General features: G+C 51.9%; 1 protein-coding gene across 3 annotated transcripts; it reads left to right on the top strand.

The window, feature by feature from the left end:
* The first annotated feature begins 1,037 nt into the window (after window positions 1-1,037).
* SIDT2 (SID1 transmembrane family member 2) lies at window positions 1,038-10,326 on the top strand. 3 transcript variants are annotated; one of them, XM_075604239.1, is made up of 5 exons: window positions 1,038-1,156; window positions 1,274-1,294; window positions 1,333-2,497; window positions 6,703-6,824; window positions 10,131-10,326. In XM_075604239.1, exons 3-5 carry the CDS (start codon window positions 2,315-2,317, stop codon window positions 10,297-10,299), a joined length of 474 nt encoding a protein of 157 aa, XP_075460354.1. In that variant the 5' UTR covers window positions 1,038-1,156; window positions 1,274-1,294; window positions 1,333-2,314; the 3' UTR covers window positions 10,300-10,326. The 3 variants fall into 3 exon arrangements, with proteins under 3 accessions (XP_075460354.1, XP_075460352.1, XP_075460353.1); XM_075604237.1 differs by having other exon boundaries at window positions 1,039-1,156; window positions 1,274-2,497; XM_075604238.1 differs by lacking the exon at window positions 1,274-1,294 and having other exon boundaries at window positions 1,039-1,215.
* The last annotated feature ends 9,399 nt before the right edge of the window (window positions 10,327-19,725 follow it).

Below are 19,725 nucleotides of genomic sequence, written 5' to 3'. Positions count from 1 at the left end.
TCAATGTATTACTTCCTGGTAAAATATTTTATAAATAAATAAATAAATAAATAAATAAATAATTGATCAATGCGGATACATATGGCGATGAGTTCTTCGAGGTAAGTAGGGCGTTCATGTGCCGCTAGCTTGTCTTTTAAGGCCTCCGAACGAACTTGCCAGAAGGCGGCTGACAACGCCTCGTTATTCCACCCAGTCTCGGCGGCGATAGTGCGGAACTCCAGCGCATATCTAGCCACGGGTCGATTTTCCTGGGAAATGTCGAAAAGAGAAGAAGCCGCAGTTACCTTGTGACCAGGTGTATCAAAAACTCTGCGGAATTCCCGGGTGAATTGTCCGATATCCTGAGTGAGATCCCATCTTCATTCCCAGTTGGTTGGATGGGAGTGTGATGGTTTATGAGTGAGTGTTGGCTGGATGGGAGTGTGTTGGGTGTGAGTGGTGGTTGGATGGGAGTGTGTTGGGTGTATGTGGGTGTGAGTGTTGGTTGGATGGGAGTGTGTTGGGTGTATGTGGGTGTGAGTGTTGGTTGGATGGGAGTGTGTTGAGTTTATGTGTAGGTTTGCGTGCTGGTTGGATGGGAGTGTGTTGAGTTTGTGTGGGTTTGCGTGCTGGTTGGATGGGAGTATGTTGGGCCTATGTGTGGGTGTGGTTGTGAATGTTGGGTGTATGTGTGGGTTTGAGTGTTGGTTGGGTGGAACTGTGCAGTGTGTATGTGTGGGTGTGAGTGTTGGTTAGATGGGAATGTGTTGGGTATATGTGTGGGTTTGAGTGTTGGTTGCATGGGAGTGTGTTAGGTGTATGTGTGGGTGTGGGTGTGGGTGTCAGACTGCAGCCTCCTCATTATCACACTCACACACTCTGAGGGAATAGTGGATGTATATGCTGTGTATCTCACAGTGTTATTGACTACATGCTATGTTCAGTATATAATCTTATCTCTCTCTCTGTGTTTCTCCCGTTTCTATAACTACATCATGTGCGGCCCCTTTAAGATAAACTGTGACGTCACTGCCCTGCCCCCGCTGCCTCTTCCGGCTCCAGAGATAGGGGGGACAGAGAGGGGAGGAGGCAGTTACACTGTATCAGGGTGTGTGATACAGTAAAGCGGGCGCTGTGTCACATTGTATCAGGTTGTATTTTTATATTGTAGCAGGCTGTGTTAGATTAGCAGACTGTGTTAGATTGTAGCAGGCTGTGTTAGATTTGTAGGAGGTTGTGTTAGATTAGCAGACTGTGTTAGATTGTAGCAGGCTGTGTTAGATTGTAGCAGGCTGTGTTAGATTTGTAGGAGGTTGTGTTAGATTAGCAGACTGTGTTAGATTGTAGCAGGCTGTGTTAGATTAGCAGACTGTGTTAGATTGTAGCAGGCTGTGTTAGATTGTAGCAGGCTGTGTTAGATTAGCAGGTTGTGCTGTGCAGAGTGTGACTGTTTCCATGTTGCGGTGACAATCAGATTGATGTGTGGTTGTAGTAGATTTGTGTTGTGTTGATCAGATTGGATTAGTCATACTGTCATTTTATACTTCACGTGAATCACTTGTATATACTGTATACTGTAATATACAGGTTAGTCAGTTACACAGGTGTCAAGGTGCGGGGTCCTGAGTGACCCTGGCAGTGAGGGTTCAGGGTGTGAGGGTCCTGAGTGACCCTGGCAGTGAGGGTTCAGGGTGCGAGGGTCCTGAGTGACCCTGACAGTGAGGGTTCAGGGTGTGAGGGTCCTGAGTGACCCTGGCAGTGAGGGTTCAGGGTGTGAGGGTCCTGAGTGACCCTGGCAGTGAGGGTTCAGGGTGTGAGGGTCCTGAGTGACCCTGACAGTGAGGGTTCAGGGTGTGAGGGTCCTGAGTGACCCTGGCAGTGAGGGTTCAGGGTGTGAGGGTCCTGGGTGTCCCTGGCAGTGAGGGTTCAGGGTGTGAGGGTCCTGAGTGACCCTGGCAGTGAGGGTTCAGGGTGTGAGGGTCCTGAGTGACCCTGGCAGTGAGGGTTCAGGGTGTGAGGGTCCTGGGTGTCTCTGGCAGTGAGGGGTCAGGGTCCTGGGTGTCCCTGGCAGTGAGGATGTGGGGTCCTGGGTGTCCCTGGCAGTGGGGTGTCCTGTGTGTGTGTCCCTGGCAGTTAGGGGCCACAGCGTGAGGGTCCTGTGTGTCCCTGGCAGTGAGGGGTCAGGTTTCGGGGTCACCTGTTTATGGCCCCACACGTGTTATCTGCCAGTGACTCACACATGCAGCTGGCTGATTGCACAAGGCAGGGTATGAAGTTCTGATGGTGGAAGGTGCAGAGGGCAGCAGGAGCTCCGCACTCCCCCACCTGGGAAATGTTTGCTTTGGGCCCCTTACTCCTGCTCTGGCCTCTGGCTGCCGCCCTCCAGGGAAGCCAGGAATTAGGAGACAAGGTTATAATCCAGAGGGAAGCCCAGTTTAACAAGGACTACAATGATTCTGTAAACAGTGAGCTGCAGAATATATATGCCTTCAACCACACCGTGTTCAGGAATAAGGTAAGGAAGACGTGTGTGGGGGGAGGGGGGGAGGGGGGAGGGCACTGTGTGTACCCCTATATATACACTCACACAGACCATAGTGTACACTTGGGGTATTACAGGAGATGTGAGGTGGCCAGGAACAATATATTGATAATTAAGACTTCCTGTTCCTTCTCTCTCTGCCAGGAACACAGCGGTGTGTGAGAGGGCAGAGTACTCAGGCCCCCCTGGAGTTATTTCCCTACTTAATGAGAGGGAGGGGGGGGGAGAAGAGGGGATCCACCAGGTCCTAGAACATTGTTTCTAAAACACTAAAAACTCCCCCGTTCCCCATGTCTGTCCCTCTCTCGACTGTGGCACCCCTCCCCTACTGTTCCAGCTATGTGCTCACCCACAGCCCCACCTCCGTGCTCCCCCCCACCCCCTCACATCTCGCCTCCGGCGGAGCTGGGACCGGTGTCGGCTCGCATACTTTCCCGGCCTCCATCTGAAACCATGGAAGACAGGGTGCCGACCAATCGGCAAAGAGATTGGCCAGAGAAGACTAGCTCACCTGAGATGGACCAATCAGGGCAATGTGAGGCGACGGTGCTTTAAGACAGACCAAGGAGTGTGGGATATTCAAACGGACCAGTGGGAATGGAGCTGGCAGGCCTCTGTGCCCAGTTTCAGCCAGATAGGAGCCTCAGGGTCTGGGATGACCAATGGCTCATTCTTAGGAATGCATGTTCCCCGGACCCGAGTACCCGGCTTCCCCAGTGTCCCCCAAATTTAGATTATGGCGAAAGCTTCCATTATGTGTTGGCTGGATCGAGTAGATGATGATCAGCTCTCCACACAAACAGGGCCGCTGATGGGAGGGGGGGGGGGCGGAGCTTTATCTGGTAAATGGGGAACTATGTCCCATGTGAGTCCAGGCAATACCTCTGGTCACATCAGAGCTCTGCTCCCTCCTTAAGTCTAGAACGCCGGTTCCGTGGAGCAGGGTTTTGTCTAGCAGTTTCTTCACACCCATAGCAACTCAATTTCCTGGGTGTGATTCCTGGGTGGTCCCAAGACCCTGCAGGCCTAGGGGCCAGACCAACCAGTATCCTCCTGGCTGGGGAGATGTCTCTCTACCCTCCTGGGGGAAAACAAGCTCAATATCTCTGTCAGCTTCCTGCCTTTTAAACCTCCTGTTCATCCAGGCTTCTGGCTTAATTGGCTGCACCTGCAGCTAGCCTCTCCAGGAGGAATTTAACTGCCTGCATGCTGGAAAGCACACTTACTGCACTACCCCAGCATACAGAGAGAGTGACTGCAAATATATATTTGCAATCTATCACCTTTAAGTATATTTAAGTCTCTTTGTAGACAAGTTGAGCTAAGACTTGGGAGGGGGCTGATTTCCTTGGGCTGCTCCCTTTTGTCTGATGTCTGTGTGTGTTCTACTAGAGTTCACACAGGCAGAGCCCCTATCTACCTTCTTATCTTTAAGGGTAAAGAAAAAAACTTCATTGACAAAAGCTTCTCCCATTCAGAGACCCTAAAAATGTAATGTAATTAATCTCCAGGGAAACAAAAACAGCCAGATCTGTGCTATTAGCATGTCTATATACCTTAGACTGTTTTAAAGTCTTTACAAAGTGTTTTTATTCTGGGCGACTTACATTGGATTGCACTTTATAATGGGCGCATTGAAGAAATACTCTTTCAAATGGGATTTTATTTGGGGGGTTGTCACGGTAACTAGTGATAGGTTATAATAATACACACCAAAATATCTGGGTTGAATTGAACACGACTTAGATATAATAAATATAGTTTATTCCTTTAAGAAGGTGAAAACAAGATATACAAATAACAGGCAAAATATAGACACTTAAGGGGTTGGACAAGAAAGCAATCAGGATACAGTATTGGCAATTTCTTCCACAATACAGGTTCAGATGTAGACATCACGAAAAGACACGAAGAACACGAATCACTCAGAGTATAGGATGGACACTGGTTTATATCCAATTCCAATCCTATACTTTATTATTGAGTGCAGGCCATTGGAGAACAATTACCTGCACCCAATCTCTCCTGGCCACCTCACCTGAGGGGCATCGTAATACCTGCCCACTGGGTGGGTAATATTCTAAACAGGGGGCATATTTCCTCAGCCCCCCTCTCCTACAAGTCTGGTGTCTTCAAGTCTGGCTTTGCCAGGATACCCTTTGTCCAAGGTGTGAAGTACAACACTTAATATCAAGTACCCATGTCCTGCATTCCTGTGTGCTCGCATACACAAGCAGGGAGGGGGAGTCTTTGATCAGGAGTTTATGATCGACCATTTGTCTCCCATCCTGATCATTAACATTACATATGGGCTCTGAGTTTTCATACCAGACCCAAAATACAATTTATACTTTAATACCTTCACATATTAAAATAATCTGTTCTGCTGGGCCCAGTGGGCTGACACTTGCCAATCCCTCATGCCGGAGGGGACTCTCCATGGTGGCCAAGTTTCAGCTCTCTGCGACCCCCAGAACCGGAGATACACAAATGTAGTTTAAAACTCTTATTACTTTAATACAGGATTCTCCGCTTAAAAATCAATCTCTGCTTTTCACTCTTTTCCCATTGAAATCAACGGGCTCCGCCGCTATGGGCTTTCAATGGAGCAACTCCGCCGTTGAAGTCAATGGGTTCCGCCGCCATAGACTTTCAATGGGGCAACTCCGCCATTGAAGTCTATGATGCTTCTCCGCCATAGCCTTTCAATGGAGTAACGCCGCCATTGGAGTCTATAGGGAAAATCACAGTTCTTGGCAATTGCCCATACTCCGTCTTGTTGTCGGAGAGGGCTGGAAATGGGCATGCGGTCATGCCGGAGCAGTGACTACATGCGGTCCCTCATTCTCGGACCCGGTGGTGGTCGTGTGTGGGGGTTCCTAGGGGTTAGAGGCAACAAGAATTTTATTTCTGGGTGCCCTAGAACCTATGGTTCCCACGCCAATTGTAGGTGAACTTGACCTCAGTGAAAAAAGCTTGTTTTAAAGACATTGTATCCGCTCTTGCGGTCTGCGATTTGGATGGCTGCCAACCTGTTCCTGGAGGTCAGCGTCGAGGAATCCTCATTGAAGTAAATAGCCCCATTGACTTACAATGGGAAACCGCCGCTTCTCCTCTCGGACGCCATCTGCTGGTCTTCGCAGGAAACAGGCCCAAAACCGCCAGATCTGCCATTGGAATGCATGGAGCTACAATGGCGACCTATGGGAGGCTGCAAAATGGAGCCTGAAAAGGCAGGAAAAGGAAACAAAGGGCTATAAACACTGAATTAACATTAACCCCTTCCCTCCCACATCAATCCCAGTGTATGTGTTGGTGCAAACACGGGAATGAGAACAATACACTTTTACAGGGGAATATACATTTGGATTCTGAAGCAGGGTAAGAAACACATTACTGGACCGCAGTCCAGTTAACCCCTTGCTTCCCAAGTGAGAGCAGGGGGTGGCCAAATGGGGTGTAACCCCTTTAATACCGGGCCAAACCCCCTCTCCCATGACAGGGGTAAAAAGTAAAAATGATTTGTTCGGTGCTTCGCAGGCTAAGAGAAATTAAAACAATGGAACTTCTTACGGCAAAATTGGCCCAAAAAATGGACAAGTTCCATAAAACATGGGAAATATGGCCAGGCGTGTAATAAACTCCTAAAGAAGGAACTAAGATACTTAAAAAGCTAGGAGGCACCCTACACTCCCCCACCCCTCCCCCCTCCTGTCCCCCCCCTTCTCTTTTTCTTCTCCTCTTTACTCCCCCCTATCTTACCACTAACAGAGGTACATGAGGAAGCGGCGGCTTCCCCACTAGAACACAAAAGGTGGGAACATGTGAATAACTAACCATAAGCGCATTCACATACACATCTACCTAAATAAAGAAAATAGACAGTTGACGTCTATTGTATCCCACACAAACATCAATGTTCCCCTAATATATGTACAGCAAAGTTTATTATATGTTGTGCACACGAAAGAAATTAAAAAAAAAAAAAATTGAAACAAAAAAAAAATGATTTGTTCGGGGGAGGGGAGCGCTGACTGATTGTGGGGGGGGGGGGGGTTAGAGGAAGTACCTGTCCCCTAACAGTTAAGTGCTCTGACCTCACTGACCGTCCGCTCTCTGACCTCACTGACCGTCCGCTCTCTGACCTCACTGACCGTCCGCTCTCTGCTTGCATTTAGACAGAGGGGGTCAGAGTGTCCGTGAACATCCTGTCTGAACAGAAGGGGACGCCGCTGCTCTTTGGGGTCAGGCAGAAGGAGTCTGTGGTGTCTTTCCAAGTCCCGCTCACCCTACGAGGGCTGTAAGTATCACCCCCCCCCTGCTAATGCACACAGGTGTGCGGGCCACCCTCTGACCTGTACAGAGGGGTAGTGTATTGAAGGAGGGTCACTCTCTTAGCTGAAATACCAGTGCACCCCTCTATGAGTTTCCCTGATTAGATTGTAAGCTCTTTAGGGCAGGGACTCCTCCCAATGTCTGCGTTTTATTCAGTGTACATACCCCCAGTTTCCATATTATGTCTTTCTTACTCTGTGTGTAAAGCCCTGCACACCCTGCTAGGGTCTCTCGCACGCCACCACACGCACCCTGCTAGGGTCACTCTCACGCCACCACACGCACCTTGCTAGGGTCACTCTCACGCCACCACACGCACCCTGCTAAGGTCTCTCGCACGCCACCACACGCACCCTGCTAGGGTCACTCTCACGCCACCACACGCACCCTTCTAGGGTCTCTCGCACGCCACCACACGCACCCTTCTAGGGTCTCTCGCACGCCACCACACGCACCCTGCTAGGGTCACTCTCACGCCACCACACGCACCCTGCTAGGGTCTCTCGCACGCCACCACACGCACCCTGCTAGGGTCCCTCGCACGCCACCACACGCACCCTGCTAGGGTCACTCTCACGCCACCACACGCACCCTGCTAGGGTCTCTCGCACGCCACCACGCGCACCCTGCTAGGGTCACTCTCACGCCACCACACGCACCCTGCTAGGGTCTCTCGCACGCCACCACACGCACCCTGCTAGGGTCACTCTCACGCCACCACATGCACCCTGCTAGGGTCTCTCGCACGCCACCACACGCACCCTGCTAGGGTCACTCTCACGCCACCACACGCACCCTGCTAGGGTCTCTCGCACGCCACCACACGCACCCTGCTAGGGTCACTCGCACGCCACCACATGCACCCTGCTAGGGTCTCTCGCACGCCACCACATGCACCCTGCTAGGGTCTCTCGCACGCCACCACACGCACCCTGCTAGGGTCTCTCGCACGCCACCACACGCACCCTGCTAGGGTCCCTCGCACGCCACCACACGCACCCTGCTAGGGTCTCTCGCACGCCACCACACGCACCCTGCTAGGGTCTCTCGCACGCCACCACACGCACCCTGCTAGGGTCACTTGCACGCCACCACACGCACCCTGCTAGGGTCACTCTCACGCCACCACACGCACCCTGCTAGGGTCACTCTCACGCCACCACACGCACCCTGCTAGGGTCACTCGCACGCCACCACACGCACCCTGCTAGGGTCACTCTCACGCCACCACACGCACCCTGCTAGGGTCACTCTCACGCCACCACACGCACCTTGCTAGGGTCACTCTCACGCCACCACACGCACCCTGCTAGGGTCACTCTCACGCCACCACACGCACCTTGCTAGGGTCACTCTCACGCCACCACACGCACCCTGCTAAGGTCTCTCGCACGCCACCACACGCACCCTGCTAGGGTCACTCTCACGCCACCACACGCACCCTGCTAGGGTCACTCTCACGCCACCACACGCACCCTGCTAGGGTCACTCTCACGCCACCACACGCACCCTGCTAGGGTCTCTCGCACGCCACCACACGCACCCTGCTAGGGTCACTCTCACGCCACCACACGCACCCTGCTAGGGTCTCTCGCACGCCACCACACGCACCCTGCTAGGGTCACTCGCACGCCACCACACACCCTGCTAGGGTCTCTCGCACGCCACCACATGCACCCTGCTAGGGTCACTCTCACGCCACCACATGCACCCTGCTAGGGTCTCTCGCACGCCACCACACGCACCCTGCTAGGGTCACTCGCACGCCACCACACACCCTGCTAGGGTCTCTCGCACGCCACCACACGCACCCTGCTAGGGTCACTCTCACGCCACCACACGCACCCTGCTAGGGTCACTCTCACGCCACCACACGCACCCTGCTAGGGTCACTCTCACGCCACCACACGCACCCTGCTAGGGTCACTCTCACGCCACCACACGCACCCTGCTAGGGTCGCTCTCACGCCACCACACGCACCCTGCTAGGGTCACTCTCACGCCACCACACGCACCCTGCTAGGGTCTCTCGCACGCCACCACACGCACCCTGCTAGGGTCACTCTCACGCCACCACACGCACCCTGCTAGGGTCACTCTCACGCCACCACACGCACCCTGCTAGGGTCACTCTCACGCCACCACACGCACCCTGCTAGGGTCTCTCGCACGCCACCACACGCACCCTGCTAGGGTCTCTCGCACGCCACCACACGCACCCTGCTAGGGTCACTCGCACGCCACCACACACCCTGCTAGGGTCTCTCGCACGCCACCACATGCACCCTGCTAGGGTCACTCTCACGCCACCACATGCACCCTGCTAGGGTCACTCTCACGCCACCACATGCACCCTGCTAGGGTCACTCTCACGCCACCACATGCACCCTGCTAGGGTCACTCTCACGCCACCACACGTACCCTGCTAGGGTCACTCTCACGCCACCACACGCACCCTGCTAGGGTCACTCTCACGCCACCACACGCACCCTGCTAGGGTCACTCTCACGCCACCACATGCACCCTGCTAGGGTCACTCTCACGCCACCACACGCACCTTGCTAGGGTCACTCTCACGCCACCACACGCACCCTGCTAGGGTCACTCTCACGCCACCACACGCACCCTGCTAGGGTCACTCTCACGCCACCACACGCACCCTGCTAGGGTCTCTCGCACGCCACCACACGCACCCTGCTAGGGTCTCTCGCACGCCACCACACGCACCCTGCTAGGGTCTCTCGCACGCCACCACACGCACCCTGCTAGGGTCTCTCGCACGCCACCACACGCACCCTGCTAGGGTCTCTCGCACGCCACCACACGCACCCTGCTAGGGTCACTCTCACGCCACCACACGCACCCTGCTAGGGTCACTCTCACGCCACCACACGCACCCTGCTAGGGTCTCTCGCACGCCACCACACGCACCCTGCTAGGGTCTCTCGCACGCCACCACACGCACCCTGCTAGGGTCTCTCGCACGCCACCACACGCACCCTGCTAGGGTCTCTCGCACGCCACCACACGCACCCTGCTAGGGTCTTTCGCACGCCACCACACGCACCCTGCTAGGGTCTCTCGCACGCCACCACACGCACCCTGCTAGGGTCTCTCGCATGCCACCACACGCACCCTGCTAGGGTCTCTCGCACGCCACCACACACGCACCCTGCTAGCGCCACGCGCACGCCACCACGCGCACAACGCTAGGGTCACACACACCACACACGCTGAGTCCTTTCTTCTCACAATCTCTATTTCTGGTTAGGTACCAGCGTAATTACCAGTATAAGGATGTGGGGCGTACGCTGTGCCAGCCGCCGACTCATAGAGAGTCAGAGATGCAGTTTTTCTACGTGGACGTTTCCACGCTGTCTGAGAAGAACGCCACATACCGCCTGCGTGTCAGCCGCGTGGGGAACTTCGTACTACGGTGAGCTACGGGAGAGAGCGCCACTGTTATTTGTGAGTGGGGATATAAAATGGCTGCTTAGGAAATAAACCACTTTTCAGACTTAATGTTCCTGAGAGGTGGGGACTGATCAGATGGGGCTATATGAAAATGGGAAATAATAAATACATGTGCATCTATATGTAACCCCGTGTCATGTACTCACACTGCCCCCTGTATGAGGATCTCATACACACTCACACTGCCCCCTGTGTGAGCTCACACACACTCACACTGCCCCCTGTATTATGTGCTCATACACACTCACACAGTCCCCTGTGGGAGGTGCTCACTCACACTGCCCCTTGTGCTATGTGCTCATACACACTCACACAGTCCCCTGTGTGAGGTGCTCATACACACTCACACTGCCCCCTGTATTATGTGCTCATACACACTCACACTGCCCCCTGTATTATGTGCTCATACACACTCACACTGCCCCCTGTATTATGTGCTCATACACACTCACAGTGCCCCCTGTATTATGTGCTCACACACTCACACTACCCCCTGTGTTAGGAGCTCACACACACTCAAACTGCCCCCTGTGTGAGGAGCTCACACACACTCACACTGCCCCCTGTGTGAGGAGCTCACATACACTCACACTGCCCCCTGTGTGAGGAGCTCACATACACTCACACTGCCCCCTGTGTGAGGAGCTCACACACACTCACACTGCCCCCTGTGTGAGGAGCTCACACACACTCACACTGCCCCCTGTGTGAGGAGCTCACACACACTCACAATGCCCCCTGTGTGAGGAGCTCACACACACTCGCACTGCCCCCTGTGTGAGGAGCTCACACACACTCACACTGCCCCTTGTGCTCCCGGTTCTGTCATTTTATTTCCTGCAAAAAGACTGTGTGTGTTTGTTTTATATATTCCTGGACGTCCCATGGCAGTGGTCAATAATGGGTTAAATCCCGCCCTCTAGCTGAGATAGGGCAGAAACAATCTGTGATTTAGGGGTAGTTGTGGCTGCTCTTAAATAAAGGATAATCCCGCCATTACCCCGACCTGTCTGTGATATGTCGTTATTTATGTATGTACAGCTTATGGTACCAGCCCTATGTATGTTATTCGTAAAGTATGTAAAACAGGGATGTACTATTCTGTTCAAGTGGGTGGACCTGCAGGGGATAACTCTCTCTTGCAAAAGGAGCTGTAATCACATAGGAGTTTGGTATTGTAGGCCTGGACACTGGGATGGGATTAGGCCTGGACACTGGGATGGGATTAGGCCTGGACACTGGGATGGGATTAGGCCTGGACACTGGGATGGGATTAGGCCTGGACACTGGGATGGGATTAGGCCTGGACACTGGGATGGGATTAGGCCTGGACACTGGGATGGGATTAGGCCTGGACACTGGGATGGGATTAGGCCTGGACACTGGGATGGGATTAGGCCTGGACACTGGGATGGGATTAGGCCTGGACACTGGGATGGGATTAGGCCTGGACACTGGGATGGGATTAGGCCTGGACACTGGGATGGGATTAGGCCTGGACACTGGGATGGGATTAGGCCTGGACACTGGGATGGGATTAGGCCTGGACACTGGGATGGGATTAGGCCTGGTCACTGGGATGGGATTAGGCCTGGTCACTGGGATGGGATTAGGCCTGGACACTGGGATGGGATTAGGCCTGGACACTGGGATGGGATTAGGCCTGGACACTGGGATGGGATTAGGCCCATTGTTGAGGAACCAGGGAGAGGTCGACCCCCTGCTGAGTGGATTTGCTCTGCAAGAAACCTGCAAACCCTGGGGTTGTATCTGTCTTGTATGGCTAGGTCCCCGCTGCAGCCGGCGGTGCGTGCGGCGGCATGCACGCCTCTCACCAGCCCCATACCTCCTCAATAGCAGTCCCCAGTGACGCCTCTCTTCCTGGCTCACTGCATACTGTGACGCGTCAGCTGGCAGGGAATGTACTGGCGACGCGTCACATGGTGCGTCAGTGAGCCAATCAGAGACTGGATCCACAGAGAAGGAAAAGGCAAGAGAAATACAGAAACTTCTGTTATAAAGACTTTGGAGTCTGTGTGTTCACAAACACACACACACACACGAAACAGAAAATGTGTGACATGGCCGCGCACCCCCCCTAACGGGGGGGGGGCCTTGGCCATGCCCACCCGGCCCATTTTGGCCACGCCCCCCATGCCTAAAAGCGCTGTGCATGCGCCGCCAGGACACCAGGTGCACGTGCAGTGGGACCTTAGCCTTACACTGTGGAGGGGAATTCTGTGGGCATTGTCCTGTATCTGCCTACATCCTGTAGACTATGCAAAGAATAGAAATGACCATATTTGGGCTTCCTAGCCCACCTTCAATCCCAGTAATCTCATCAAACTGGTCTGAGGCTGTGTGCAGAGACCAGGACTATTGTTCCTACCCAGACTGGCTGACGTCTCCCTGATTGGGACAGGAGTATAAATACTCCTTCTCCCCAGTCTCAACTGAGTCATTCTGGACCTGATAGTGAAGACTGTGTGCTGAAAGAGATGACAGTCAGCAGAAGGGAACTGAGGAGACCCAGTGCAGGGGTCTGGAGCATGCGGTGTTGCTGCCGTCTGTGTGTGCAGCGGTGGCTGGAGCTGTTTGGAGTGAAGCGATGCTGGGGAATTTAAAACTGATAGCCATCGGAGAGCAAGGCAGTGCTGCCCATACTACAGAGTACAGTGGTGCAAGTTGGAAACGTGTATCAGGGTAAGGTTCCGTTTGGAGGTCCCCGCACCTAGGACTTTAGGTTGTTCCCCCAGTTGGGTGAGTTTGTGTGTGTTTTATGTACTGGAAATGTGTGGAAACTTTTTCCAATAAATTCACTTTTGTTCAACTCTGCAGTTCTGTCTCGTGTACTGATCACTGGTGTAATTGTACTGGTGTACTGATCCCTGGTGTAATTGTACTGATCCCTGGTGTAATTGTACTGGTGTACTGATCCCTGGTGTAATTGTACTGATCCCTGGTGTAATTGTACTGGTGTACTGATCCCTGGTGTAATTGTACTGGTGTACTGGTCCCTGGTGTAATTGTACTGGTGTACTGATCCCTGGTGTAATTGTACTGGTGTACTGGTCCCTGGTGTAATTGTGCTGGTGTACTGATCCCTGGTGTAATTGTACTGGTGTACTGATCCCTGGTGTAATTGTACTGGTGTACTGGTCCCTGGTGTAATTGTACTGGTGTACTGGTCCCTGGTGTAATTGTGCTGCTGTACTGATCCCTGGTGTAATTGTACTGGTGTACTGGTCCCTGGTGTAATTGTACTGGTGTACTGGTCCCTGGTGTAATTGTGCTGCTGTACTGATCCCTGGTGTAATTGTACTGGTGTACTGGTCCCTGGTGTAATTGTGCTGGTGTACTGATCCCTGGTGTAATTGTGCTGGTGTACTGATCCCTGGTGTAATTGTCCGGGAGTCCCGTAACACAACCCTTTAACAGTAGAATATTATAAATGGTCACACCCCTCCTTTCCAGGTAGTCACAGACGCACTCGCCATCAGGTGGGTCCTGGAAAGCGGAGAAGTTGTAGCAATAATTCCGTTCTAGCCTTTGGCATCATGCTGCAAGGTCAGCCATGGCAATCACCTATATCGCCAGACCTATCTCGGGGCCCGAGTCAGCATCCCAAGCCAGAGAAATGATCTTTGATGGCGGTTGAGCGGAGCATGCTGCAGAGAAAACGATGATCTCACAAGGTCATAGAGACCCTTATGGCAGCAAGGAAAGCAAACGCATCGCAAGTTTATTACAGGGTTTGGAATCGCTTCTTCATATGGCGCAACCACCCATATAATCTATACTAGAATGTCTGGAAAAGGGATTCGGTATCAACACTCTAAAAGTGCCAAGTAATGGCTCAATCAGCTAGATAGACAATTGGCATCAATAGATCTAGTCATGCGCTTCTTCCAAGCTGTGCGCAAAATCAAGCTACAATTCCGAAATCCTGTCCCACCGTGGTGTGGACCATTTGTCCTAGATGCATTGGCAAAAATACCGTTCAAACCTCTTCTGCAATCATCAGATATGGACCTTACCCTAAAGACAGTGTTTCTTGTGGCAGTAGCTTCAGCATGAAGACATAGCGAGCAACAGGGGTTGTCAATTAAAGACACATTTTTACCCTTCCACCAGGATAAGGGGTTCTGAGACCAGTGTGTCAGTTTCTGCCAAAAGTTATTTCTGTTTTCCATCTCAACCAAGAAATAATACTACCCTCATTTTGTCTGGATCCAGTCGGTGACGAGGAAAAAGCACTTCACACGTTGGACGTGGTAAGATGTCTGAAGCAATATTTTCATAGATCAAAGACCTTCAGAAAGTCGGATAGACTTTTTGTCCACCCTTCAGGAGCAATAAGGGGGCAGGTGGCCTCCAAGGCAAACATAGGTCATTAGATACTAAGTGGGAGAACTAAGGCTTATTCCATTCAAGGAAGACAGGCTCGAGAAGGTCTGAGAGCTCTTTCTACCAGATCGATGGCCGCATCATGGGCAGTGAAAGCTCAGACATCACCCACGGATCTGTGCAGGGCAGCAGTCTTGTCCTCAATCAACACGTTTTATAAGATATTATCACTGGGACGTGGAAGTGCCAGCACATTTTCACCACAAAGTTCTGCAGTCTTTTGTGGCTATGAGTAAATAAGAGCCGTTTTGCAGTATTTATGGCTTGTGGTGTAATTTATTTCCCTCCATTTATTCTGGTACAGCTTGTGCACTTCCCATTGGTGACAACTGCTGTCATGGAACAGAAATACCCCTGTCTGCCTTTTCTGTTCAGCCCCCCTCTCCCTTGGCAGTTCTGCTTGCTAGCTGTACGTGGATTTACTTTCCTTGCAGTTTACTCCCAGTGCAGATGGAATGGATACATTAAGTAGCCCTTTTCCTTCCAAGCTGTCACACCCCTGGTTGCTCTGGCAACATCTCCAGTCCTCCAGTTAATGGACTTTCCCATTTTCTCCCCTGTCTTTTTGCTGACAGTAGTGCAGTCTCACTCCATTTTAGTGTGACCCTTGCCCCTCACTTCCTTTTCCACCATTACCTCTGGATGAGTGAGCACTGCTGTAAACTCCTGTACTGGTAGGATTATCTTTTCACCTGCCATTAACTACCAAGCACACACAGAGAGACACTATCCCAACATCTACATCTCTACACAAGTACCTGTTTTTTACCCTGCTTTCCACAAATAAAGTAAAGAAAAGAAACAGACTGGTTGTGCTTGGAAAAGAGGGCTGAGTTGACGCTATCTGGGCTAAATCATCTACATATGACCCTGGCTTTCAGAATAACTGCCGTGGGACAACCAGGGAAAGTGAAAATGACTATCATACTTCCTGTAATTTTAATTTCCTGGATTGTCTCCATGGCAGAGTACACCAATCCCATCCCTTCATTAGGGGAGCTATATCAATAGTGTAAGATTATATTTTTCAGCTTTGAACCTACAAGACTACCTGGAAAGTACAGGTGTGACCATTTATAGGACCTCCTACAGGTAGAAGTTGTTTCTGTCCTATATCAGTTAGAGGGTGGGACTTAACCCATTGGTGGTCCCTGCCAAGGAGACTATCCAGGACATAAAAACGATGGTAAGTAGAATACCAATTTTCACTTATATCATCATCTTCAGCGCTTATTCTCTTAATCTCTCTTGGAATCCAGTCGTGTACCATCTTTGTCCGATGATGGTAATTTTTTCTTGTGTTGTGTCCGGCCCACCCCCATTTTAATTTCTTGTCCGGAAAACATCAATGGATGGGAATTTTTTTCAAATGAAATCAACAGGAGAATGAAGATGGGATGGAGACATTTGGAAGGTAGAAGACAATCTTTTAAGGGAACGTCCCACTATGCCTTTAGAGGGAAACTTTTTGACCCGTGTATCCTGGCCGTGCTCACGTTTGGATGTGACCCATGTATCCTGCCCGTGCTCACACATGGATGTGACCCGTGTATCCTGCCCGTGCTCACGTATGGATGTGACCTGTGTATCCTGCCCGTGCTCACGTATGGATGTGACCTGTGTATCCTTCTCGTGCTCATGTATGGATGTGACCCGTGTATCCTGCCCGTGCTCACGTATGGATGTGACCCGTGTATCCTGCCTGTGCTCACTTATGGATGTGACCCGTCTATCCTGCCCGTGCTCATGTATGGATGTGACCCGTGTATCCTGCCTGTGCTCACGTATGCATGTGACCCATGTATCCTGCCCGTGCTCACGTATGGATGTGACCCGTGTATCCTGCCCGTGCTCACGTATGGATGTGACCTGTGTAATCCTTCTCGTGCTCACGTATGGATGTGACCCGTGTATCCTGCCCGTGCTCACGTATGGATGTGACCCGTGTATCCTGCCCGTGCTCATGTATGGATGTGACCCGTGTATCCTGCCCGTGCTCATGTATGGATGTGACCCGTGTAATCCTTCTCGTGCTCACGTATGGATGTGACTCGATATCCTGCCCGTGCTCACGTATGGATGTGACCCGTGTATCCTGTCTGTGCTCACTTATGGATGTGACCCGTGTATCCTGCCCGTGCTCACGTATGGATGTGACCCGTGTATCCTGCCCGTGCTCACGTATGGATGTGACCCGTGTATCCTGCCCGTGATCACGTATGGATGTGACCTGTGTATCCTGCCCGTGATCACGTATGGATGTGACCTGTGTATCCTGCCCGTGCTCACGTATGGATGTGACCCGTGTATCCTGCCTGTGCTCATGTATGGATGTGACTCATGTATCCTGCCCGTGCTCACGTATGGATGTGACCCGTGTATCCTGCCTGTGCTCACGTATGGATAGACCCGTGTATCCTGCCCGTGCTCACATATGGATGTGACCTGTGTAGCCTGCCCATGCTCACGTATGGATGTGAAACTTGGTCCCTTAATGCGAAGATAATTCAGAAGCTTCAGAAGATCTAATCAAGTTTGAGAAATGCATGCTGGGTATTACCCGAAGAGACAGGGAAAATAATGAATGGTTTGAAACCAAACAAAAGTCTGTGACATCATCACACGGAGGAAGAAATGAAAATGGCGATAGGCTGGACATGGCACAAGGAGAAATGACCATTGTTGGACAATGATGGAGCTCAACTGGATTCCAAAGGGAGATTAAAAGACCAAGACGACCAAAAGTAAGATGGGAGGATGGAATGAGGAATGTGTGGGAGTGACGTGGAGAAGAGAGGCTGTAACCGCAGGACCTGGGAGATCACTGGGGAGACTTCATCCAGCAGTGGGGAGACACGGCTGGAGAGGATGGGATGAGGGTGTAATGCGTATATCACCACAAACGAAGCGCGACCGCGGTGCTGAGGTAGGGGATTGGATAACGCCGACCCACAGCCATGCGGCGTGCCTAGGATGTAGAGTAGTCATTCAAGCCAGGTCAGGGTTATAGATTGGAGAATGGTTAAGGTACTTGCCAAGTTCAGGAGCGGAGATTTTCGGATCGTCGTAGTTCGTAGCCAGGTTCAGGATTGGAGAGTATCGGATAGTCGGGGTACGTAGCCAGGTTCAGGATAGGAGAATGTCGGATCGTTGGAGTACTTAGCCAAGGTCAGGATTGGAGACAGGAGAATAGTCGTACAAGCCGGATCAGGAGTGGAGAGAAGCGGAGTCCAAGGAGCCAACAGGGCTCAGGCAACAAAAGGTTAATCAGCATTCAAGGCAAGGCAAGGATTCAGGAACAAGGATGTGGCAAGGAACGGCATCACAATGACTATGCTCAGCGATGAATGATTGTAGACTGAGGGTATAAATAGGAGGAGCCTCCAATAGCCAGCCAGGGTGGAACCAGGAAGTGAGAATCGATTGGCTGCTGGTGCACACAGGTGTGTCCTAAGATGCAGCCTAATCAGGGTTGAGGGTGGAACTGCTCGCGAGCGTCATGGAAGCCAGGGGGCAGAGTTTAGAGCGTGCGTCACTCCCACGCCGATTCCTGGACCAGTCGCGCGCCGACCCGCGCGTGTCACGGAGGTAAGGGGGCGCGGCCCGACTTGCGCGTCAGCAGGGAGGCTGGCCGGACATCCACGTCGTGTGATAGCGATGGGGGCGGGGTCTGAATCCGCGGGTGGGTGAACAGAGTGTGCAAGGTCCGCACGCGCGCGTACTGGGAAAATGAAACCGCGCATCCTGGGTTTCCATCACAGAAGGCTTGTTGGGGTGAGGAGACAGTCTGCGACCGCCAGGATGGCGAATCCTCACAGAGGGAATGTGTGGGAGCGACGTGGAGAAGAGAGGCTGTAACCGCAGGAGCTGGGAGATCACTGGGGAGGCTTCATCCAGCAGTGGGGAGACACGGGCTGGAGAGGATGGGATGAGGGAATGTGTGGGAGCGACGTGGAGAAGAGTCTGTAACCGCAGGACCTGGGAGATCATTGTGTGTGTGTGTGTGTGTGTGTATATAAATGCATGTAATTTCCCAGAATCCCTTGCTGCAGTGGAAGTGCTGTGTGCTGGGTGATAATGGTGAAGGGCGGGGTTGCAGACCTGCCTTAGACATGCAGATGAGCATACAGTTATATTTGCATATTTGCTTTGCAATGGAGGGTTTTTGTCACTTTTTTTACTCACCATAACTTAACTCAGTATTATGGTATCACCCCATCCCTTAGCTTCTTTGCATACCCAGTCAATCAACCCCACACTGATGAGACCCATTAAGGTCGAAACAGCTGTCTGTGGTTGGTTTTCTGGGTATGCACCTTAACCCTGGCTGTGCTCAAAGCTGTGACCATGCAGCAAGCTTAAGCCTATAGGGAACCAGGTTAAAAATGGTTTTTGAAGCAAAAAGTGGCACTGCGTGCTCATTTGCATGTCATTTCCCAGAATCCCTTGCTGCAGTGGAAGTGCTGGGTGATAATGGTGAAGGGCGGGGTTGCAGACCTGCCTTAGACATGCAGATGAGCATACAGTTATATTTACATATTTGCATATTTGCTTTGCAATGGAGGGTTTTTGTCACTTTTTTTACTCACCATAACTTAACTCAGTATTATGGTATACCCCATCCCTTAGCTTCTTTGCATACCCAGTCAATCAACCCCACACTGATTAGACCCATTAAAGTCAAAACAGCTGTCTGTGGGTGGTTTTCTGGGTATGCACCTTAACCCTGGCTGTGCTCGAAGCTGTGACCATGCAGCAAGCTTAAGCCTATAGGGAACCATGTTAAAAATGGTTTTTGAAGCAAAAAGTGGCACTGCGTGCTCATTTGCATGTCATTTCCCAGAATCCCTTGCTGCAGTGGAAGTGCTGTGTGATAATGGTGAAGGGCGGGGTTGCAGACCTGCCTTAGACATGCAGATGAGCATACAGTTATATATATATATTATTACAATTATTATTAATCTCTCGTCTGACACATACACGGA

This window comes from Ascaphus truei, chromosome 6 (genome assembly GCF_040206685.1).
Source record: "Ascaphus truei isolate aAscTru1 chromosome 6, aAscTru1.hap1, whole genome shotgun sequence".
Lineage (NCBI taxonomy): Eukaryota > Metazoa > Chordata > Amphibia > Anura > Ascaphidae > Ascaphus > Ascaphus truei.
The sequence above is the reverse complement of the archived record's forward strand: the minus strand, read 5'-3'. Positions and strand labels throughout refer to the sequence as shown.